Source organism: Netta rufina (genome assembly GCF_964035555.1).
Source record: "Netta rufina genome assembly, chromosome: Z".
In the NCBI taxonomy this organism is placed as follows: domain Eukaryota; kingdom Metazoa; phylum Chordata; class Aves; order Anseriformes; family Anatidae; genus Netta; species Netta rufina.
In genome coordinates this window covers 50,493,595-50,518,536 of record NC_140126.1, presented here as the reverse complement: position 1 = coordinate 50,518,536, position 24,942 = coordinate 50,493,595, and the positions used below count along the sequence as shown (strand labels likewise).

The 24,942-nt window shown below is 39.5% G+C and overlaps 1 protein-coding gene across 3 annotated transcripts in view; it reads right to left on the bottom strand.

The window, feature by feature from the left end:
* Positions 1-216: 216 nt before the first annotated feature.
* PCGF3 (polycomb group ring finger 3) overlaps positions 217-24,942 on the bottom strand; it is a 57,418-nt gene continuing 32,692 nt past the window's right edge. For 2 of the 3 annotated variants that reach the window (XM_084304632.1, XM_084304631.1), the window contains 7 exons: positions 21,950-22,046; positions 13,257-13,312; positions 12,148-12,258; positions 11,605-11,693; positions 10,217-10,354; positions 6,880-6,960; positions 217-5,115 (listed from right to left, as the gene is read on the bottom strand). In XM_084304632.1, the coding sequence (XP_084160758.1) occupies positions 5,068-5,115; positions 6,880-6,960; positions 10,217-10,354; positions 11,605-11,693; positions 12,148-12,258; positions 13,257-13,312; positions 21,950-22,046 (620 nt within the window). In that variant the 3' untranslated portion in view covers positions 217-5,067. The remainder of the gene's footprint in view (positions 5,116-6,879; positions 6,961-10,216; positions 10,355-11,604; positions 11,694-12,147; positions 12,259-13,256; positions 13,313-21,949; positions 22,047-24,942) is intronic. The other variant, XM_084304633.1, reaches the window with a different exon arrangement.

Genomic DNA, 24,942 nt, shown 5'->3' with positions numbered 1-24,942 from the left:
ATAATCTTGTTGCAGAAGGAAAGAAACTCTCCTTTTGTTTGGATGACTGAACTTGAATTCATGATTCCAGTAAACCAATGCTTTGATTTTCAAATAAAAATTGGGGAAAAACAAACAAACAAAAAGTCAAACAAACATCAGCCCAGCCTTTAAAAATCAGGACTCCATCCTTCAGCTACACCTCACTTCGCATGAATGAGCCCGGGTGTTGCTGTGGAACCATCCAGGTTATTTGCAAAGTTACCAACGGCAGTGCTCACAGGACACTTAGTTCCTACCCTACCACTCTCATCTGGGTGCGTCGTTGTGACCTTGAAAAATACCCTAAATGAAAGATTTCCTAGAAGCCCTATGGATGGATCAAACACAGATCAAATAGCAAGACTGGAGCTTTAGTTTGTATACAAATAAATTGTAACTCAATGGTAAAACATCGTTAGCTTGCCGCAAAAAGCAAGTTAAAGCAAGTTCATAGAAAGAGTTTGTACTGATTGCAAGTTTAGATGAAAGCAGAGACTGAAGTATTGTTCCCATGTTCCTTAATGTTGTTCTCTCTACAGCCTTTAACTTCAGCAACAGATGTCAAAACCTCTCAGTTACAGTTAATTATATCTTATGCAGAGATTCTAGTGTATAAGACAATTTTTTGTCCTATTATCAATTTTACACAAAGGAACTGAATTGTAGGTTGTATTAGCATCTCCAGTGAAACATCCAAACCGAAGTGATTACCTGAGGAAAGAGAGAAACTAGATTCTTCTGTACAGCCCAGCCTTCTGTACAAAATGTATATTAAATGTTGTTGAGAATATAACTTACTAAGATTCATCTGCTGATGTACAGACTGGTTGGCTTTTTCCTATTACATTTATCTCAATGGTAAGATGCATAATGTTGTAAAATTGGCTCATTGTATGGTTACTTTTACCATCCTGTAGAAAAAAAATATAATTAAATGAATCCCCTAGGACTATTAATGCTGTTATGAAGACAATAGAGCCAGATAAGCTTTCAAAGGCTCATAGCCTATTGGAAAAAATAGCACCATCATAGTTGTAGTCTGATATTTTTTATGGTCCCATATCCCCAGAGGTGATAGTGTTGTAAACACTATTGCACAACCAATAAAAATAAATATTCCCAGGTTTGATGGTATACAAAGATACCAGACATAACAATGGCACAAAACATTTTCAGATAGGCTGCAAGTCTTGCCGATTGCTTCCACAATTCACATTAAGGTTTCTTGCAAGATCATTTATTTCAGAATATTGCTGACAGATAGTTCTTGTACTTACACAAATTTATATCCCACACTCCACTCTTAAAATAAAGAATAATCAAAACCAACATCCCCAAGTAACAGCCCCAAATAAAACCCCCTTTGAACAAATCAAAAATGCCATCTACAGTCCTTTTTAAGTTTAACGGTAAGTAGATGCTACATTTACAATTTAAACATATGCCTAATAAATGCATGTTTCAAACCTATTGCACAAAAACATAAGTAATGCTCTTTATCCATATAAAACAAAAACATACAAATAAAAGCTACTTAAACTCAATGTAAAAGGAAGAAGCTTGTAAAAACATCTTACAATTTCATCTTATATGCCCGTAAATAAAGTTGGACCATTGAAACCAAAAATACTTGGATGGTAAAATAAGACAGAAGGTTTAAAATAGAATAAATAATTTTATAAAGTTAATTTTTAAAACCCCAAATCTTATTTAAATTCAATATTATATATTCTATCTGAATTCTCTGTTTTTAATGAAACTATATTTAATGAGACTCTGACCCTGGGTGATTCATCAGTCTCATTGCTGCTGAGGATAATGTAACAAGATACTTCTTTACTGTAATTATTTACCAGCATAAGCAATTGTGAAAACTACTTCACAGTAATGCCATCTTCAAACAAATCCAAAATAAACTGAACAGGATCTCGCTAGGACAGAGATATCTATGCTGAGTCCAACTTTCAGTTCAACTTTGAACAGAATCAGGGTCATTTTACCCAATATAATCTTGATATAAATTAACTGTCTCCTAAGCTTCACAGAAGTGAAACAGAGCTCTGACCCAAAGGAGGCCTCCCTCTCAGTTCAATTCAATTGCATTGTAGTCTTTTAGTAAGGCTAGAGTAAATAAATATATGGTCCAGACACAATCACACCCCTCCTGAGGGAAAGAGTTACTATACCAAAGACACTATGACATATGATTTAGAAAAATAACAGGGGTTTCTTTCTTTTTCTTTTCTTTTCACTGATGAGGTTTTATCAGACTAAACACATTGCAAAAGCAGTTGCACACAATTCTGAGGAAAAAAACTCCCAAACATTTATAGATATTAATACTGTCTTGAATTTACCTGTCTATATAGGTATCAACAGAGTTTTCAACATATTGATAGCACCATAATAAATTCAAGTGATTCTAAAGAGGGCTAACAACTTCCAAATATATGTTCTGCACTACAGATTTATTTTTTTGTTTGTTTTTTACAGAAAACGATAGATTGGAAAGGCTTATGAATTTGCTTGTTTGCTACTGAGTCCTCAGTTGTACAACTACACAGTGGAAAGTGCTAAAATCCTAACATACTTTTAACAGCACTGCATCAATGTCTGGGTGTACAAAATATTTCTGCAGTACACTCATTCTGAGGTAGACAGATCTCATGCACGTGTGTGTGTGTGTGTGTGTGCACGTTTGTGCACACATATAAACACACAAAAACTATCTCAACCAGGATGCTGTCTAGGGGATTTAATTCTATGTCTACGTCAGGTACAGCCAGTATCTGTACATTCAGGGTGTACAGAAGGTGGCAGTTTATAGTCGTGTTAGTATTCTCAGTGCTTCACTGGCTAGAGCCAGTCCCTCATTTACGCTAGGACAGTAACAACCACATGAACAGCTCCAGAAAGGCCCAGTATGCCAGTTTGCATATGCATTCACACCACCTGCATTCAGTGTTTTCATTAAAAGGTAGACTCAGGATCTCATTTGTTCTACCAATTCAATAAATGTTAAACACAGGTGAAAGCTGAAATACATATATGAGTATGGAAACAGTAAGACAAAACCAGAGCCACATTCCAATTCCATCGCTCTGTGTGCATGCACACACCCACACACAAGGCCTGGATGTGGACCAGACGTTCAGATCTAGCTACTTTGTGCCTCGTTTGCAGGGACAGCAGCTCTTTTTAGCCTTCATTTGGGTCCCATCTCCATCTTTTGGTAGGCTTCCTTTCTTTTTCTGCTTGCATAACTTTTGATTTCCTTTCCATTCACATCTGTGACTATACATAAAAATGAAAAATCCTGTTTTCAAAGATAAACAAAAAATGGAACATCCCTTCTGCAGCAGCAGATCTAAGAAAGGAGAGCTGAAGACTCCAAAGAATGAAAATGCAGGAGATATGCTGAGGAATGTGGTGCTTTGAAAACTCAAGAGGAAGATGACTGAAAATACTTAATAAAGCTCTTGTGATATCAGCTTCCTGTTATCGGTAAAAAGTAATACTTTGTTGCAGAAGAGGGGAAGGAGCACAGATAGAGAAAGCAGGGCAGCTACAAGCAGGCTTACTTTCTTATCCAAAGGCAGTTTATCAAAAAATAAAATAAAATAATAGGTATAGCAGCTAGCATTTTCAGCTGACTGGAAAATGCTTCTGAAAGTTAGAAGGTTAGCTATTTCCAGATGCAAACTGTATATTGGGAGTTCTAAGTAACTTACACCCTGGCACACAAATGCTCTCACATCTGTACTATACATGCTATACAGTACACATCTTGCAGAAATCAGTTTCAACTACTGTTTTTAAAAAGCTGACAATTACAAAAAGCCTTACAAACAGTGCAGTGAACTCTGCTAAGTGCTATTGAGGGTGCGTTCCATAACATACATGTAGGTTTATATGTGTATAGATATGTACACACACACACAGCATATATGTCACCTTGCATCCACTACGGCTGATGCAAGTAAAATTACGAGTTAAGGCCAGAAGGTGCAAAAATAATCTTGTCTGACCCCCATAACATCTAGTAATTGTCCTGAAGAAAAAGGTATGGTTTCATAAGAAAACAGGTGAAGGAAATATAAAGCTGTTCATAAAATATAAAGCTGCTCTTAATTACCTAAGTAACTTTTAATCACTAAAAATTGTGCAATATCACCCAATATTGTTCAAGAGCCAGGGTTTCAACAGTCAGTGACAACAAATTCTCTCTAAAGTAAAAACTGATTTCTGCAAGCCATAGCTAAATAAGAAATATGTATTTATATATATTTGTTAAAATTCACAAATCTAGCACTTCTGAGTACTTGTCATGATGTGATGCCATGGCAAAATATCAGGGCACATTAGAAATCAACTGCAGTGACTGTTATTAATCTTACCAAATCAACATGCAAAAGGGGCATCAAGACTTTACCAAAACAGAAAGTGGGGGAAAGCAACAATTGGGCAAAATTAACAAACTCATTGGTTTCCCAGATTTTCAGAAGTTTTCAATGCAGCATAATAAATATCACCAGTCACTATATCATTAGTTATTTTCAACGATCTACAGAACAACTTGATTAAAGCCAATGCAATCAGGCATACTATATAACACAAGAACACTTTGCAAAAATATAGTTTTTAAATATTCAGAATGTGAGAAGTAACTAAATGCAACTTGGTGTCAAAAGCAACATTTTAAAACCACCCCACAACATTCTAACTTATTTCTGTGTAACTGTAAGAGATGAATCAGGCTGAGCTACATGGAACTGTGAAGTGTTTTCAGTATCTGTAAACTTAGTGCTGGTAGTGTCTTGTTGAGTTGCAATTTCTTTCGTACAAAATAAGTATAAATATTTTCTGTCCAGAAATCTAGGTAACACATCCCTAGGAGAAATATTCAGAAGGACAGTCCGCTATGAAAGCACTACAGTCTTCCAAAATTATTCGGCTGGTTTGTGTCATGTGATTAGTGATGCACTAAGAAGGTGCCAGATGATAGTCTCTGCAAAAAACTCTGTCCAGAAGGACAATAAAGTTCTCTTACAGCAAGTCCATTTTGGGTCTGTAATGTAGCAGTAGAGGTGCTTTCTGCAAGACAGAAATATAAGCTAAGTTAAGAAACAAAACCAAAATTAAACTTTTCAGTACATAAAGTTGCAAAAGTAAATTTCAGTACACAAAAGTACAAAATTAAACTTTTCAGTAGATGTTTTTATAAAACAAAGCTTAAACAAACTATCTTAATAGCTGTTCTGTGCAAAAGCACGCAGTACTTATTAACTGTAATAGTGTAAAAGCACGTGGCACTTCATACTTAACAGGTCTTACTCAATTCTTCTTCTGTGAACGTATCCATTGCATTTTTAAGTATAGGTAAACTTACAACATTCATAACATCCTGCATCAAGGAGCTGTGTATCCTGTAAAGAATTGCTTCCATTTGTTTGTTCTGTAGCTCCCACCTGTGAGTTTTCATTTTATGCCCTCTGCCTCTTTCACTGGAGATGGCAATTTATGGTTGCCTTTTCCACGTGACTCAAAATTCCACAGATTTACATAATAAAGTTAAATACAAGACTTCTACAGATGCATACAAATTAGTGCTCTCAATTCTTCATTTTTCCATAAAATTCCTAGCATTTGCTTTTTTTCTTCTTTCATCTGGTTTCAAAGCCTTGAAAATTCAGCCAGCTTACAATCCATCATTTTATATATGAAGTTGAGCCCACTGTTATCCCCAACATGTATTCTTTTACATTTACTTACACTGAACTTAAGTTGCTTATTAATCTCCAGTCACCGAGAACTGTAAAGGTTTGCTTCAATCCTTTCTAACCAATCTGTCTTCACTATCTCAAATAACAACAGCATTGTAATTGAGCTGTTATTGCATTATCCAGACCCTTCCTGGTCATTCAGGAAGGGATTCTAGTAGGATTCTAATTGTGACCTCTCCATGTTTCAAAGACTGACCACTGACTTCTCTTCTGCATATGCAAGTCAATTGTTTTTCTGCACAAAGACAGAAAAACAATTCTATACTCTCACTTGCACCTCTTCCAGATATGCATCCAAAGTTCCTAGGACCTATCTCAGTGTACACTACAGGTTTATGTGTTGTTGTTTGTCCATTATGAATACCAACTCCTCATTCAAATAGCTTCAAATACACATACACTGATTCTGGAGGTGTACCTCGACTCCTAAGTGCTCACCCTTGCAATTCATTCTTATACTTGTTTCACTTGAGCTGCCATTATTGTGATAACTTACACTCATAATAAATGTTCCACTTTATTATTCAGCTGCGAGGGGGTTGTTAAGAGAAACCACAATCAGCAAGTCAAAGATGTACTCACTTAACAAGCCATGTTTATGCCTACTAAATACTGCTGGAATTCTCCTTAACTAATGCAGACAAGCACTGCAATTACTCCCTCTCCTTGAGAAGTACATCAGCCTTCTTGAGCTAGAGAAGAGAACTGTGTTGAAAATTTCTGCCTTGCCTGCATCACTATCTATTTTCCCACTTACACAGAGGAAAACCAGTTTTTACCTGATTTAGCTAAAAATAATACTTTCTTGTGCCTTCAACTTCCTCTCCCTAAGTTGATCACAATTTGACGGTTGACAGAATATACCCTTTCTCCTTGCAATGTACATTTAATTCCTTTTGGCTTCATTTTCTTTGAAACAAAATTAATAATTACTGTTTAAGAATGTTGTATTCTGTATCTATTGAAGGATCTTTTTATTGAGTTTATAGTTACTGCAGTACAGTTCCAAATGACACATTTTATAACTTTTTTTATCTAGCCACTCCATGATTTACTTGGAACCACTGTGTCATACCTTAAATCTCCATCTAGTAACAACTACAAACTTGAGTGTGTGGTCCTTGCCAAGAATCTCTTCATTGCATAATATGTCCAGCTGGCAAAAGAAAGAAGACAGTTAATTTGTTAGGACACCGTACATGACACAAAACATTTCTGGCAATACTACAAACATTAGACATTAATTTTTTCTCCAAAGACAGTGGAACCATCCATCTTGCAATTTTTCTGCAAACAAAAACTGTGTAAGGGAACTGTCTTTTCTCAATATAAAGAGAAGCAAGAATGTACCTATCTCAAATATCTTGCACGAGCTGGACTTAGTTATTTGATTTAGCTTCCCAAGCAGCACTAATGCCGTCTCCTAAAAGCTTTATATGCTTTTGAGAAAGGCTGATTAAATGATGAAGACAGAATCCACAAGTCCAAGGAGAGCTTTATTATTTACCACATTATGAAAAAAAATTACATGAACTCCAGACAGGTGACTTTCTGCAACAAGGTTGTATTTTTTAAAAACTGTCTGCCGCTCTCTCATACACTATATTTACATTTTTTTGTTGGTAGTTTTTTTGTTTGTCTTTTTTTTTTTTTTTTTTACTTTTGCAGATCCTCAGTTGTTTATAATAAGTTGTTAAAATAAGTTGCTTTTACTTGTCCGCCTCAGCATTGAAAGGTCTTGACACTAGAAACAGTAAGGATATAAACATAAAAACATGAGATCATATTGTAGTCAGCCCAGCACAAAAAGTTACTTTGAAACAACGCAAGGACAAAGACTCATAACTGTATAATCATAAGTATGTACTAATGTAAGCACAAAAGAAGAGTCAGGAATGTTCTAGGTAACCTATGCTTCATTACCATAATAAAACACACACCCCTGGGTGGCAATCTGACATGATAATGAGCAACCAGCCTTAGGTTAAAAAGCTGGCACAGAACTCAACCACACACATTACTGAGCAAGTTATGGAACCAAAAGCAACCAATGAGTGACTCTATCCATACCTTTTAAATTGTATAAAAGGCCTGGCACTCAACTCTGGGTGTGCTTGCTTTGTGAATTATTGCCTGGCCCCCAACTCCGTCAGATTTGAAATAAAGGTTGATCAGCAGACCTTGACTCGGTGTGCTTATCAGCTCCAATTCACTGGGCACAGACACAGCCCTTTTTCAAAGGACAACAATATAACTAATAACCAACTCAACAGCAATAGCTGAACATGAAGTAAAGCACGAAATATGCATGAAAATTTTAAGTTCTACCTAGGTTGCATATATTAACTACACTCTACCACACAACCCAGAAAAATCTGAACATACTTTCTATCCATTGACATCACTTAGCTAACTAGCAATAACTCAAACCTTGAATAGTCTACTGCAAGCAGTCAAGTTCCCACAAGCTTAAAGCCTTCTACCATGAACCCATTACTTGACACTGGTAAAGTGATTGCACCACAATTTATGTACCCTTTAAGAAAGTGGGAGGGATAGCTAAAGAATAAAAAGGTACTCTTTGAAGTTGGTAGGAAGGATAGTAAGTTACTAAATTAGACTGGTGGAATGGAACAGAGGTTTTGAACACAAAAACAAAGATGCACCTGCAAAAAAAAAAGTCTCATTTAAAGAAAAAGAAAACACTTTTGATCAATGATGGTACATATGCTGCTGTTGGTCTACAGCCAGAAGTCAACAGAAGAGGTCGAGGCACCAGATGTTACAGTTTTGTTTCAAGAAGTTTAGCTGAGTTTGGGGATGTACTCCAACCAAAAGACAGAGTACTTTGAAGTACAGAGAAGCTAGGAAGGAAGAATGACAGAGATGAAAACCAGATCTTGAGGTTTGAGAACAAAGATGTTGACACTTTGGACTAGAAAGCAGATGCTTGAGATGCAAAGACACTGTGAACAAGACTCAAAAAAGTAGTAAATAGAGACTGCTTTCCTACGTTTGCCTTAAGTGTAATTTAGAATATGAAATGGGAGAACTGTGAAAAGTTGTCTTTCTTTCTGTACCTTTCACCATAAGTTCTTCCCATGATTCCAAGTACTGTCTGCAAAGGAAAGGTAAAGTAGGTATATCATAACACTGCTTGTGATAGGCAGCAAGACTTCAGCATGAACTTCACTGACAGCATAGAGGAAAAAAAGTGTAGGAAGAATAGCCCTGCAGACCCCCAGCTGAGTGCAGCAGGAGGGCAGGAGGTGCTGCAGGCAGGCAGCAGCAGTTCCCCTGCGGGCTGTGCAGGGAGAGGCCCCTGGTGGAGCAGGCTGTCCCCCTGCAGCCCATGGGTCCCACATGGAGCAGATCTCCACGCTGCAGCCCCCCCATGGGTGGAGGAGCCCCCGGTGGAGCAGGTGGATGTGGCCTGGAGGAGGCTGCGGCCCATGGAGAGCCCCCGCAGGAGCAGGCCCCGGGCCGGAGCTGCAGCCCGTGGAGAGGAGCCCACGCAGGAGCAGGTGACCTGGCAGGAGCTGCTGCCCACCCGTGCTGGAGCAGTTTGCTCCTGGGGGATGGACGGATGGACCCCGTGGTACGGACCCATATCTGGAGCAGTTCTGGAAGAGCTGCCACCTGTGGGAAGCCCAAACCGGATCAGTTCATCAAGGACTGCATCCTGTGGGTGGGACCCCACAGCACAGGGGACGAGAGTGACCGAGAAGGAGCGGCAGAGAAGAAGCGCTGTAGACTGACCATAACCCCCATTCCCTGTTCCTCTGTGCCCCTCAGAGAGAGAATGCAGAAGAGGGTGGATGGGGAGAAGGTGTTTCTAGTTTTCATTTAGTACTTATTGTCGTATTCTGTTAGTAATACGTAATGAATTATATTAGTCTCCCTATGTTGATTCTGTTTTGCCTGTGATGATAACCTGTTAAGTGATCTCCTCGTCCTTATCTCCACCCCTGAGCCTTTTCCATCATATTTTCTCCCCCTTTTCCTTTGAGGAGAGAGTGAGAGAGCAGTTGTGGTGGAGGTTAGCCATCCAGTAGGTTAAAAAAACAAAAACATACATGTGCTGTATAAGCCCAAGAAAAAATAATAGCTACATTCAATTGTAACATTACAAGCTGAAAGAGGAAGAAGGAAAACTTAAGGGAAAAAAGACTATAAATTGTAAATTGAAAGTGGAAAGAAAAAATTAATTTGAAGAAAAATAATGTAATTGTTTACATTAATTTCCTTAGCTTACAAAGGACAGGAAAATGGCTACATAACATATAATTTAAGAAATGGTGAATGTGTTTATTTTCTGAAAATAAAATCTGACATTGCTTTGCAAAAGAATGACCCCACACTTTCCATAGGACTTTTATCTGCAAAATCATTTTTAGAAATTAAAATATTACCTCATTAAAAGAAGAAAGATTAAGTTTTTTGGCAATGAACTTCTTTAGATGCAGGACTGTTGCTTGTGCTGAACAGCGAATCCATTTTCGTTTCAATCCACGCAATTTGCTGCTATTGCATTCCAAGCAGATGCTTACCTTCAGTAAAAAGAAAGCAGTCAGGGTCGATCAATTTTCTGCAGTTCTCATTATCTATTCCATATGCAGTTTATATTAATGCAACAAGGTGAAAAATTGGAGTACTAATATTCCTTAAACTGAAATGCATACAGTCCAATTGATGAACACATTTTCTAAAATTTCATCAGTTTAGTGATAAATACTGCTCCAACCAAAAAGGGATCTCAAAGAAAAAAGTTCTAGGAAGAACTTTTATGTTGAAAAAAGGATGCTACAGTTCAAACTCCCAAACCACCTCTAGTTGGCAAGGACTGTACATCACAATACAGTATGAAATAAGAGAACTATTGCCAATTATTAATAATGTCTTCTACTGTAACGCCTTGCTTTTAATGCGACTGCTAAACCCAGTTAAAAAAAAAAAAAAAAAAAAAGGAATGCATGTTGAAAAGTGATTATAATGTTTAAAAAAAGAATACGTATAATGGATCTAACAGACTTAAATTTCTAAAGATTAGCTGCAAAAAAAAAAGTCTCTTCAGTTTCTATGTTTCAATTTCACTTCTTTTCTCATCCAGCTATATGTTACTTTGTCTAAACTCTTTGTGATGATTCCCTTTATGCAATAAGAGGGTCTAGAACTAGGAACAATCCCTTTGAAAGTACTCATGCTTTATAATTCAAAACAAAATTAATCCAGGTTAAATTTAATCTAGACATACATAATAGGAGAACATAAAAGGAAAGGAGTGTTTATCCCAGCAGGACATTTCACTTTCAAACATGTGCTGTATTTAAAAATTAATGGTGGATATTCTGGCTTTCATACTATTTTTATGATATAGTGCTAACACTGTCTAAAATATGGGAGATTTAAAAAGAAATAAGTATTAAGTGAAAGTGCATGAGCTTTTATTTGTAACTATTGATATACATTCAGTTCAATGTCCCAGAATAACCTTTGGATACATCCATTCAGAACAGGACCCAAATAACCTAAATCTATGTTAAGCCAAAAGCCAATAAATAGTTTGAAACTCAAAAAAGACAGGAATATCACATTTTATGAAAGCATCTTTAAAATATTCTCCATTCCTGCCAAAACCCAAGGATTAACTTAGGGTTACACAAAAGCATCTTGCAACAATGCATTTTTTTAAAGCAGATAACAGAAAAAATAGCTTAAAAGTCAGTGCTTTTTTTGATAACTCGAAGCAGTAAAGCAGTAAAATACCAGATAAAAATAAAAACATGCCCTGTGATCCCACCTGTTCATCACTTCGGTGGTAGTCATTATCCTCTTCCTGTTTTTCCTCAGAAGTTTCTTTGTTTGAATTTTCATCTGTTTTAGTTTCACCTTAGATAAGAAAGCAGATATGTAGGATATCACTCAACAGAAGCACCTTTCAATGACAATATGATTCAAAGAGCAGGGTTCAGGACTTCTATACAGAATAAACTTCGCAGTAGTGCTAACTTGCTTTGGCACTGGCTGCTGGCAACCCCACACATGAAAGATAGGAACTAGCATACAGCACAGCTTCAGCTGAACTCCTAGCAGTGCAGAAGCTGAGTGGTTTCACAGAGTCCCCTTGTGGGCACTACTACCGAGATTTCCTTCACCAAGAGTGTTTATGCTAAAAAGAAAGATTATGTGAACAAATAAGGGACAAAAAAATCCTGCATGCCTATTGTACACCACTATGAAACAATTCTGATTGTTATAAACTGAGACACACACTTCTGACCTATCTGCTTGACAATTATGAGCAGTCCCCCACCTAAGATGTAATAAATAAAAGACTGTTTACCATTCCGATGGGAATCTAGATGCTGTTTTGCAGAACATGTCTCCCCTTTGATATCCCCTGGAACTTCCATGCCAAGTTTGTGATAAAACTCCCTTTGTTTCTTCATTTCCGCTGTTAAAAATTGAAATATTAAATCCTGTAATAAAGTTCTAATGCAACATTTATGAAATTATTTCAAATCCCTTCTTTTGTAAGTTGAACAGGCTTGCCATCAAGGAGTGGTATTGTCACCACTTAATTCCACATCTTTGTTAATGCATCAAGTCGTGCCCAATCTTATCTTTCAGAGTTAGAATACTACAAAGTCATCCACACAGCTACGATTATAACATTTCTATTGAAATGAGATGATTTTAAATACTATGCCTTATTCTGAATCCCTCCCACAGTATTTCAGCCAAACCACTGTTTTTGAATTTTTGTTTATAGTTCTGATTTCACTATGATAGAATTGATTTTATAAAATCTATTTAAGCTTGCTTATCGACATCTAAGAAATTTATTCTTTTCAGCTTACATAGATTAAGATATTCTATTTAAATGAAAATCACATGCAACATCAACAACAACAACAAAATACAGAACAGTTACTAGAAAGTACTTGTTTAGTTGTACAGATCCAGTCTCAAAGAGGACTATGAAAGTGCAAATTGAAAGTTACCAGCTAAGAAAGGACTTTCACAGTAGAGGAAAACTTCCATGAATCTAAAAGCTCTTCTGCATTACATGCTACCTCTAAATATTCTGGAAAGCTGGCACAACAGGTCTAAGCACACAATTTAAAAAGAACAAATGAAAGCTGCAGCATACAAACATGTAAAAGCTGAACTACTATTCTGTTAATACTACTTTTTGGTGAAATATCCCATCTTGCCCTTTTTCCCCCCTCAAAAAAATTACTGCTTGTAAAGATATGAACCTAAGTCTATCACTAGAGATAGAACAAATGAAATAATACAGTTCTTTGCTGTATTTTTCCTCAAATTCTCTCTCACCCCCCTTCTGTATTTTCATCACTTGAAAATGTGTGTGTTGTTTTTTTAAACTGTTAAAGGAGTAAAGAATTATGTGCAAGACTACATGTAAGAAAAGATCATACCACAACTTACCTTCTTGGAGGCCTGGCACAAGTTTGTAAACAATATCTTGCATTGTTCTGTCATGACTATCAAGGAAAAAAAAGGAAAAAAAAAGAATCAAAACATTCAAAGCATTGATTCAAAAGATACCTGTTACACAAGTTCCAGTACTAAATTGATCTAAAAGCTCTAAATTTGTTTAATTTCTAAAGCTGATATTTATATCAAAATAGAGAGGACAGTACCTAGAGAGGAATTAGGATAAAATATAGACTAAGAAAAAAAGAAAAAGGAAATTAGGGGAAGAAGTGGTTCTTCTCCTCCTGCAACAAGGCTCATGTTGTCACTAATAATCTCAAAATTCCTTGACAACTCTGAGGTAAAAACCTTGTTACTGTGAAAGAACAGAAGCTAGTGTGTTTATCATCTCTACAGATTAATCTCTCACATTCCTTAGTTATTTAGTTATCTCTACAGGACTTTTCCCTGTTACAGCAAATATATATATATATATTAAAAAAAAAAAGCAGCAAACACACACAAAAAAACAACACCCAAGAACATAAAGAAATTTGAGTTTGCTCTTAAGCCAACATTTTATTTATGAGCAACATTATGTAGCTCAGAAGCCCATATAAGGTGATGTGCCCCAAACGAAAGAAGCATAATGAACCCACACGTGGCAGAACTGGAAGGGCAGCAGGACTATTTAAGTTTCTAAACTGTAATTCCCAGATCACAAAAACAAAGCTCTGTTTTAAACCAAACTTTATCTACAGTTTGCCTGCAATTTCTAGATTATTCTACAGTAAGTTACTGTCTAAAAGAAATATAATATTATCCTAAATTCCAATTGCTGTGGTTTAACCCAACCGGCAGCTAAACACCACACAGCCATTTGCTCACGCTCCCCCACTCCCTCTCTTGGGATGGGGGAGAGAAACAGGAAAGTGAAGCCTGTGAGTTGAGATTAAGACAGTTTATTAAGACAGGAAAATAATAATAATAATAACAATAATAATAATAACAATAATAACAATAATGATGATAATAGTACTAATAATAATGTGTACAAACAAGTGATGCACCATGCAATTGCTCACCACCCGCTGACCGATGCCCAGTCTAGCTCCGAACAGTCCGGCCCCCTCCCCGGGCTAGCCACCCCTATATATTGCTCAGCATGACCCCATACGGTACGGAATACCCCTTTGGCCAGTTTGGGTCAGCTGTCCTGGGTCTGTCCCCTCCCAGCTCCTGCTGCACCCCCAGCCTGCCCATTGGCAGGACAGAGTGAGAAGCTGAAATGTCCTTGGCTTGGTGTAAGCACTGCTCTGCAACAATTAAAACATCAACATGTTATCAGCACTCTTCTCATCCTAAGCCAAAACATAGCACCCTACCAGCTACTAGGGGGAAAACTAACTCTGTCCTAACTGAAACCAGGACATTTATTGGCACCCAACATGGGGCACGAAGGTTTGAGGGAACGACAGATCTGACCAGAGCTTGTTAAACTAAAATTAGTATTAGACCTGCTTAATAGTTGCTAGTCACAATGTTTATTCCTTTAATCTCAAATCTGCTGTGCCTGTTTTCTAAATTGAGTTTTATAACACGTTACCTTCTGTATGTGCTCCCAGTCATGCTGTTTATCCTCTCCGGGCCCTGGTTTAAGATCATTATGGTACTGTGCGGTGTAACGGTGGCTTATGATACGATGAAATTTCTGGTCATGACTCTAAGCTGGTATTTGTACTCAGCACTGTCATCGACTCTATACTTTGGAAACCAGATCTCAGAAATTATTAACAATTACACCTATTGCCCTTTTTTTGTCAGGGACCCAATCTTTAGAGGGGAAAGGGGAAGATATTTTTTCCTACTTGTTCACTCTCCCCTTCTCCTTCACCACCCTCTTATCCTCCAAGCTTGTTATGATAGTTCTCCATGATTTCGAATATCCTTGGGATACTCAGACCAGCATGTTCTTGTTGTTATGTCTCCTGAATGTGCTTCAGGTTTTGTTTAAGACTAAACAACTACTTAGGAATCTCATCCAGAGATCTGTGCTGAGGCAGGATAGTTGTGAGTGGCAGGGAGTGTGGGAGGATATGGGCTGGTTTTTCGAGCAGTGGGCACCTCCAGTGTTTTGGAAATTCACCCCTGAACAACTGCAAAATCCTAAAAAAATGGTAGAACGCTTGAAAAAAGGGTGTCATGACTCTGGCAGTTCCAAAGTGACACAGATCACTGTAGCATGCTGGGGTCCGGCCCACGCCTATCAAGCTGCAATTGATACTGCTATCAAGTTAGTGACATACCCTGCGGCCACTCCAAGTCCTGTGACAGGCCCAATGGCCACTCCGACCCCTACGGTGGACCCTGCAGCTGCTCCAGCTCCTGTGGCTGGGTCAGAGAAACAAGCTGTAGCAGTGCAAGCTGCCCCTCTACAAGACAACGTGAAAAAATTCGGGTCATTTAGAACCCAGAGTCTTCTGCTAGGTCTGCTAGGTATAGAGACTACGATGCTGGGCCATCAGGGATTCAGGAGGAGGAAGATGAGGATGCCGAAAAATCAACAGTAACTACCTGAAACCTAAATGAGTGTGAGCTATGAGATGTGCAAAAAGATTTTGGTCGCTGTATAGGTGAGCAGCTTGTCACCTGGCTGCTCCAGCGCTGGGACACTGAAGCCAATTGTGTGGAGTTAGACGGCAGGGAAGCCAGGCGGCTGGGATCCCTTGCTAGAGACACAGGCATTGACAAAGCAATTGCAGATGGAGCACAATCTCACAGCCTCCGGAGGCGTCTCCTCTCAGCTGTGAGGGAAAGGTATCCCTTCAAGGAAGAACTTGTATGTCTACCAGGCAAGTGGACCACTATGGAGAAGGGAATCCAGTACCTGAGGGAATTAGCTGTATGGGAAGTGATTTATGAGGATCCAGACCTCAGACAAACATCCAAAGATCCAGATGAAGTCAGGTGTACGCAACCCATGTGGCGGAAGTTTGTACGGAGTGCACCATCATCATATGCCAGCTCATTGGCAATAATGGCCTGGAAAGAGGATGAGGAACCCACAGTGGATGAAGTGGCTAAACAACTTCAGCAGTACGAAGAAAGTCTCTCCTCTTCCTTACAGGCCTGCGTCTCAGCTGTGAAGAAACTTTCTGAAGTGTTCCACCAACAAAAAGAGAATCTATTTTCCTCCCCACCTGAACAAACCAGTGTCCACCAACCAAAAGAGAACACTTGGGAGAAACTTTCTGAAAAGTTTCACCAACTTGAAGAGAGATTATTCTCCTCCGTACCTGTACAGAGCAGTGTCTCAGCTGTCAGGGTAGGCGTTCATCCACACAAAGAAGATGATATGGTGGGTACTCACCCCGTGCCACCCTGTGGTTTTACTTACAAGACCATGGAGAGGACATGAGAAAATGGGATGGAAAATCTACCACGACCCTAGAGGCACGGGTACACGAGTTGCAAAAGAAAACAATCGGGAAAAAGGGATTCTCTGAAAAGTTTGCTGCTCCAACTTCCAGCAGACAGTCCTTCAAACACAGAAACGAAGAAGATTCCGACCAGGATTAGGAAGGCCCTGCCTCCAGCCAGTGGGAGGAAAGGGACAATCGAGTTTATTGGACTGTGTGGATTCAATGGCCTGGCACGTCAGACGCACAGAAGTATAAGGCTTTAGTAGACACCGGTGCACAATGTACTGTAATGCCATCAAGCTATAAAGGGCCAGAGCCCATCTGTATTTGTGGAGTGACAGGGGGATCTCAGCAGTTGACTGTATTGGAGGCTGAAGTGAGTCTGACTGGGAATGAGTGGGAAAAGCACCGCATTGTGACTGGCCCGGATGCTCCATGTATCCTTGGCATAGACTATCTTAGAAAAGGATATTGCAAGGACCCAAAAGGGTTCCGGTGGGCTTTTGGTATAGCTGCCTTAGAGACAGAGGGCATTAAACAATTATCTACCTTGCCTGGTCTCTCAGAGGACCCCTCTGTTGTGGGGTTGCTGAGGGTCAAAGAACAGCAAGTGCCAATTGCTACCACAACTGTGCACCGGTGGCAATATCGCACTAGATTCCCGAGACTCCCTGACTAGAAACTAGAAACCGAGACTCCCTGACTCCCATCCATAAGCTAATTCGTCAACTGGAGAGCCAAGGAGTGATCAGCAAGACTCATTCACCTTTCAATAGTCCCATATGGCCAGTGCGAAAGTCTAGTGGCGAGTGGAGACTAACAGTGGACTATCGTGGCCTGAACGAAGTGACGCCACCACTGAGTGCTGCAGTGCCGGACATGCTGGAACTTCAGTACGAACTTGAATCGAAGGCAGCCAAGTGGTACGCCACAATTGATATCGCTAATGCATTTTTCTCCATCCCTCTAGCAGCAGAGTGCAGGCCACAATTTGCCTTCACTTGGAGGGGAGTCCAATATACTTGGAATCGGCTGCCCCAGGGGTGGAAACACAGCCCTACCATTTGCCATGGGCTGATCCAGTCTGCGCTGGAGCAGGGGGAAGCTCCTGAACACCTGCAGTACATCGATGACATTATTGTGTGGGGTGACACAGCAGAGGAAGTTTTCGAGAAAGGGAAGAAAATAGTCCAAATCCTTCTGAAGGCCGGTTTTGCCATAAAACAAAATAAAGTCAAAGGACCTGCACGAGAGATCCAGTTTTTAGGAATAAAATGGCAAGATGGACGCCATCAAATCCCAATGGATGTGATCAGCAAAATAAAAGCTATGTCTCCACCAAGTAGCAAAAAAGAAACACAAATCTTCCTAGGGGTCGTGGGGTTTTGGAGAATGCACATCCCAAATTACAGTCTGATTGTACACCCGCTCTACCAAGTAACCCGTAAGAAGAATGAGTTTGAATGGGGCCCTGAGCAACGACAAGCCTTTGAACAAATCAAGCAGGAAATAGTCCATGCAGTAGCCCTTGGGCCAGTTCGAACAGGACCAGATGTAAAGAATGTGCTCTACACTGCAGCCGGGGAGAACGGCCCCACCTGGAGCCTCTGGCAGAAAGAACCTGGGGAAACTCGAGGTCGGCCCCTGGGGTTTTGGAGCCGGGGATACAGAGGATCTGAGGCCCGCTATACTCCAACTGAAAAGGAGATATTGGCAGCATATGAAGGAGTTCAACCTGCTTCAGAAATGGTTGGTACTGAAGCACAGCTCCTTCTGGCACCCTGACTGCCAGTACTAGGCTGGATGTTCAAAGGAAGGGTCCCCTCTACACATCATGCAACTGATGCTACATGGAGCAAGTGGGTTGCACTGATTACTCAGTGGGCTCAAATAGGAAACCCCAGTCGCCCAGGAATATTGGAAGTGATTATGGACTGGTCAGAAGGCAAATACTTTGGGATATCATCAGAGTAGGAGGTGGTCCGTGCTGAAGAAGCCCCACTGTACAAGTTACCAGAAAATGAGAACATGCCCTGTTTACTCATGGGTCCTATCGTAATGTGGAGAAGCATCGGAGATGGAAGGCTGCTGTATGGAGTCCTACACCACGAGTTGCAGACGCTGCTGAGGGAGAAGGGGAATCGAGTCAGTTTGCAGAAGTGAAGGCCATTCAGCTGGCTTTAGACATTGCTGAACGAGAAAAATGGCCAGTTCTCTATCTCTACACCGATTCATGGATGGTAGCAAATGCCCTGTGGGGATGGTTACAGCAATGGAAGCAAAACAACTGGCAGCGTAGGGGCAAACCCATCTGTGCTGCTGCATTGTGGCAAGATATTGCTGCTCGGGTAGAGAACCTGGCTGTGAAAGTACGTCACGTAGATGCTCATGTGCCCAAGAATCGGGCTACTGAAGAACATCAGAACAACCAGCAGGTGGATCAGGCTGCTAAGATTGAAGTAGCTCAGGTGGACCTGGATTGGCAGCATAAAGGTGAATTATTTATAGCCCGATGGGCCCATGACACCTCAGGCCATCAAGGTAGAGATGCAACATACAGATGGGCTCGTGATCGAGGGGTGGACCTGACCATGGACGCTGTAGCACAGGTTATTCATGACTGTGAAACATGTGCTGCAATCAAGCAAGCCAAACGGTCAAAGCCTCTCTGGTATGGAGGACGATGGCTGAAATATAAATATGGAGAGGCCTGGCAGATTGATTACATCACACTCCCTCAAACTCGCAATGGCAAGCGCCACGTACTTACAATGGTGGAAGCAACCACCGGATGGCTGGAAACATACCCTGTGCCTCATGCCACCGCCCGGAACACTATCCTGGGCCTTGAAAAGCAAGTCCTATGGTGACATGGCACCCCAGAAAGAATAGAATCAGACAATGGGACTCACTTCCGAAACAACCTTATAGACACTTGGGCCAAAGAGCATGGTATTGAATGGGTGTATCACATCCCCTATCATGCACCAGCCTCCGGGAAAGTTGAACGATACAATGGCCTGTTAAAGACTACCTTGAAAGCAATGGGCGCTGGGACGTTCAAAAACTGGGATACGCATTTGGCAAAGGCCACCTGGTTAGTCAATACTAGGGGATCTGCCAACCGAGCTGGACCTGCCCAATCAAACCTGTTACGTACTGTAGATGGGGATAAAGTTCCTGTAGTGCATGTAAGAAATATGCTGGGTAAAACAGTCTGGGCTACTCCTGCCTCAGGAAAAGGCAAACCCATTCATGGGATTGCTTTTGCTCAGGGACCTGGATACACTTGGTGGGTAATGCAAAAGAATGGGGAGGCCCGGTGTGTACCTCAAAGGGATTTAATACTGGGTGAGAATAGCCCATGAGTTGAATTCTATCACATTAATTATTCTACAATACTGTATGTCATCACTACCATGATTGCTATATACCATAGATGAGAATGGTGATTAATTAGAATGTATTGGAAAGAGTGTAACCTGAGCATGACATAAATGGTATGGAATAAGGGGTGGATAGATGTCCTGGTGTCAATTAGGACAGAGTTGATTTTCTTCCTAGTAGCTGGTAGGGTTCTGTGTTTTGGCTTAGGATGAGAAGAGTGCTGATAACATGTTGATGTTTTAATTGTTGCAGAGCAGTGCTTACACCAAGCCAAGGACATTTCAGCTTCTCACTCTGTCCTGCCAGCGGGCAGGCTGGGGGTGCAGCAGGAGCTGGGAGGGGACAGACCCAGGACAGCTGACTCAAACTGGCCAAAGGGGTATTCCGTACCGTATGGGGTCATGCTGATATAGGGGTGGCTAGCCGGGGTGGGAGGGCCAGGCTGCTCAGGGTTAGGCTGGGCATCGGTCAGCGGGTGGTGAGCAATTGCATTGTGCATCACTTGTTTCATACACATTATTAGTAGCAGTACTATTATCATCATCATTGTTATCGTCATTATTGTTATTATTATTTTCCTGTCTTAATAAACTGTCTTAATCTCAACTCACAGGCTTCACTTTCCTGTTTCTCTCCCCCACCCCAAGAGAGGGACTGGGGGAGGGTGAGCAAATTGCTGTGTGGTGTTTAGCTGCTGGCCAGGTTAAACCACAACACCAATCCATAGATAAAGTCAGAAACAGAAACTAAATATGTCTCAGCTGCTGCAAGGTCATTCCTTCAGTAGAGCCTGGAGTACAAAATCCTGAATCTGACTTAAATAACATGTTTGCAGGTTAAATAACAGGTATTCTCAGGTTTCTCATCACCTGACTTGTGCACTTCACACCAGTGGAGACCAGAGAACAATTACAGAAATGGCGACAATTCAAAGACTATTATGTATGATTAGAAACCTCTTGAAATAGCACTACATGAAGAACCAAAATATCATTAATTCTAAAATTCATGTCAAGCAATAGCAACCCAATTTTCAACTGTCACATATAGATTTACAGGAATATCTCCAAAAATATTTCAATGTAAATGAGTAAATCTGCCATTACTATGTGATCAAAGGTGAGAATTTAACATCATTCAGATTTGTTAAATAGATAATGTTTGGTTTATGTGTTCCCCAGACCGGGGGATGAACAGGCATTCAAGTCTATATTCTAACATGTATTGTGAAACTCTTGACTACCATAAATAAACTAGTAAATCAAAATTAGGCAAAGCAAAGACTGTTTTAATCTTGAAGGGGCAGTATTTTATAATTATTGCAGGGAAGATACTTCCTTTGAAGTGCATTCAATGACTAAAAGCCAACTGCTGAATTCCTTTCTAGCTGTTCTCAATTTGATGCTCTGCTTCCTGTCTCTTTTTGACATGGAAAACAATCTTCTGAATCAAGGCACTGGTATATTCCTGTAGCTTTACAGTAGACAAAACTGCTGTCTTGAGTGTTACTTGTTCCTTCCTGCCTATCGGTACTCACTTCATCCTTCAAAGCACGATTCGACAGGGACTTACGGTTTTGATGATTTAGTAAAAGAATAATTTCTACAAATGTTTCATTTATGTAACTTTAATGAGTCATTAGAACTTCTCAAAATTTAAACAGTAAAGTGCATACTTTGCATATTAAGATTTAAAAATACTAACAGATGTTAAGAAATTGCAAATTCATAGCAAAGTTTGATCCTGTTATCTCCTCACATAATCATGTTCAACCTTCCTTTTAAATGCGTAGCATTCTGATCAGCAATTAAGAAAATTTAGGAAAAAGCTGTGCTGTATTAAAGAGGTTAAAACAGTCTAGAGTGCAATTAGTTGCATTTTTGCTTTCATACCTACCCAATATACTGCAATGGGTGGCTCTGATGTATAACAATTCTACAAGTCGGACAGGTGTTGTTTTCTTCCAAATATTTCACTAGGCAGCTTCTACAGACTGGTAACAAGGACATCCATAATTAAAAAGAAATAAAATAATAATAATAATAACAATAATAAAAGCTTCTTTTCATATGTTTACAGAAATGCTTGTTACTGAAATATACACAAGAGTAATTTTTTGCATTGTGCAAGCATATCTAACCACACGGAACAGAGTTTCCAACATTTTTCACAGGTGCTCCTGATACAGAAAAGTGATGCACTAGAATTAAGGCACCTGTACATAGCCAGAGTCTGCCTAACATAGCATACAACACACTATCCCATTTTGGAATTTACTAGAACTACAGTTTCGAGCACACCAGTTTCCAGCATCCAGCTTGCACGGATGACACTACATGCATTATATACCATACTAAGGTACTAAGCCAAGCTGCTTTAACCATGGCCACACAGAGAAGTGTACCGTGGAAGTGAACCTAGGACAAAGACATCATTCGTATATCTATTATTTTTTAAAACAACAGAAAATGTTCCAAAACTGGATATCCAGGCAATATTTCACCTCTAATTTTCACAGGGTACTTGGCAGTTAAACTTCCATCAGAAAAAATAATTCCATAGGGACAGATCTTCAGTATTTGTAAGAAGTGCTAGCAAAACCTGCTAAAGCAGTCATACGTTATAGAGCTGTACACTTTTTGGAACATTTTCCAGCTCCATATACACACTTATTCACATCTGATTCAAAATCAACTATTTATTTATTTCTTAAGAAACAGTACAGATAATACACATCACTACATCATTTCATCTGAAGTTCTAAATAATCTCAAATTAAAAACTGTAGAGGAAAAAAAGTGATATTTTTCTTCCTCAAACAGCAGCAGTTCATTTTGGTATTAATGCGTTCATTCTTATCACACAAAATGAAAGAATTCCTTTAACTACAGTGCCATCTACCTCTCAGACAGGATGATGGTACATTTGAAAAAAAAAAAAAAAAACATCTGTTAATATCAGGGAAATTATTCAGCAGCAAAGCAAGCATCCTGACTGTACTCCACATTGTACTTCCATGGTATCAGCAATAGTACTGTTGTTGGTAGAGGTTATGGTTGGGACAAGTCCTGTAGCTTTGTGCACAAAGCAGAGATCTTGCATGCATGGCCGTCTGTTGCAGTGGAATGCCACAACAGTAGCTCCATTCACATGAGTGAAGCTATACCCTGATCTTACCAAGTCAGTGATAGCAGAACCAGGGACAAGCCACAAATGGGGGAACAAAAAAAAAAAAAAAAAAACAAAACAGTAGGAACAAGCAACAACAGGCATTCCCTGGCCTTTGAAGAAAACACTGTGTATTAATAAAAACTTACTTCATAAGTGAATGTAAGAAATGGTAAGGCTGATGTGAACAGATTGGAGAGCTTGTTTTTTGTACTATTAGAAGAACGACGAAATATTACCCTCTAGCTCTAAGTTAGACAAATGACTTGTCAAAATGTTGTTTTTATATGTAATGTCTTGTTGATGTGAAGTGAAGACTTCGGGACAAAAACTACAGAAAAGTCTGGCTTAAGGATCCAGTTGTCTCCCCTACTCTCCAGAATGCGCACTATAGAAATTAAGATGTGAAACACGAACTGAAGGGACAGAAGAATAACCAAAATGGCATGGAAGCGTGACAAGAATAGCAGACTCATTAAAACTGATGAGCAGAACTTCGAAAAGAAGTACAATGGAAAATATAATATTAGACAAGTCATGAGTATCTTATTTCCCCTTTGTATGAAATTTTAAGTGGCATATAAGTCAACCGAAATAAAAATTTTCATTTTGTGGAGACAAAGCCACTGCCATCAAGTAATTCCCTTCTGAGAAAGCAATGAGGCCATGGGTGATGAAGCTATTTGAACAACATACTAGCTTTATCAGAATAAAATATGGTGACAGAAGCATTGTAAAATGCACTGGATGTAAGGAGTTGCATAGCAAGTACTCTTTAATAGATTAATGCAGGTAAACATAAACAAAACAAATGATGTTCTCAGCTCCCAGCAAATAAAACTGGACAAACAGAAGGGCCCAGCTTACAAGAACATGTTGGTAACCTGCAGGAATTCTGAAGACACAGCTAGAAAAAATACTTTTGGTAAAACCCTGTCATGTAAAGTAAAGCCATGATTGTAGCTACTACAGAAGATACTGAATGCCACTAGCACGGGTCTTCTGGATTGAAGATTAATTCCTCAGCTGACACGTACTTTGGCAAAGGAAGCTAAGAATCAGAACTGATTTAAGACAGAACAATTCTTGAATTGGCACTTTGGACTAAGTGAGTCCCATGGCTCTTCCTCAGGAGGACTGATTTTTATTGATTCTTTTCAGACCTTTAGTTGGAACTCTGCTCATATGCCAGTCTCCATCACGGTATTTCAAACCCTATCATCCTTACATACTGTGATATTAGCAACAAAGGTACTGAGAAGAATTTATAACTTCAAGTGAAGGTGGTTTTGTAGTTATTGTTTTATTGAAGTCTAAGGCTTTGTGAGGTTCAAGGGCATAATTCCTTGATCTGAAACTGGAAATTCACAGAGCAACATAACAAATACCTCAAAATATTCTGGAACAAATGCTTACTGTTAGGGTACAATAAAATATACTTATTCTTCCTCAAATATGGTTGCTTTCTGCATAAAGACAGGAGAGCAAGAGACATCTGGCAGGCTCCAGGTGGAGCACATATGCTGGGTCAACTGTCACAGAAGAAATAACTAGGCATACCACATTCCTTTAGCAGGAAAATTAACTGCATTTCTGAATACATATGTTACCACTTATCTATGGCTTCAAGTTTGGGCAGTAAAGCTTCAGTGTTCTCTTCACTTGTTTTGTTAAAAACATCATTTTGTTAAAAGACAGTGTCTAGCAAATCATGCATTATA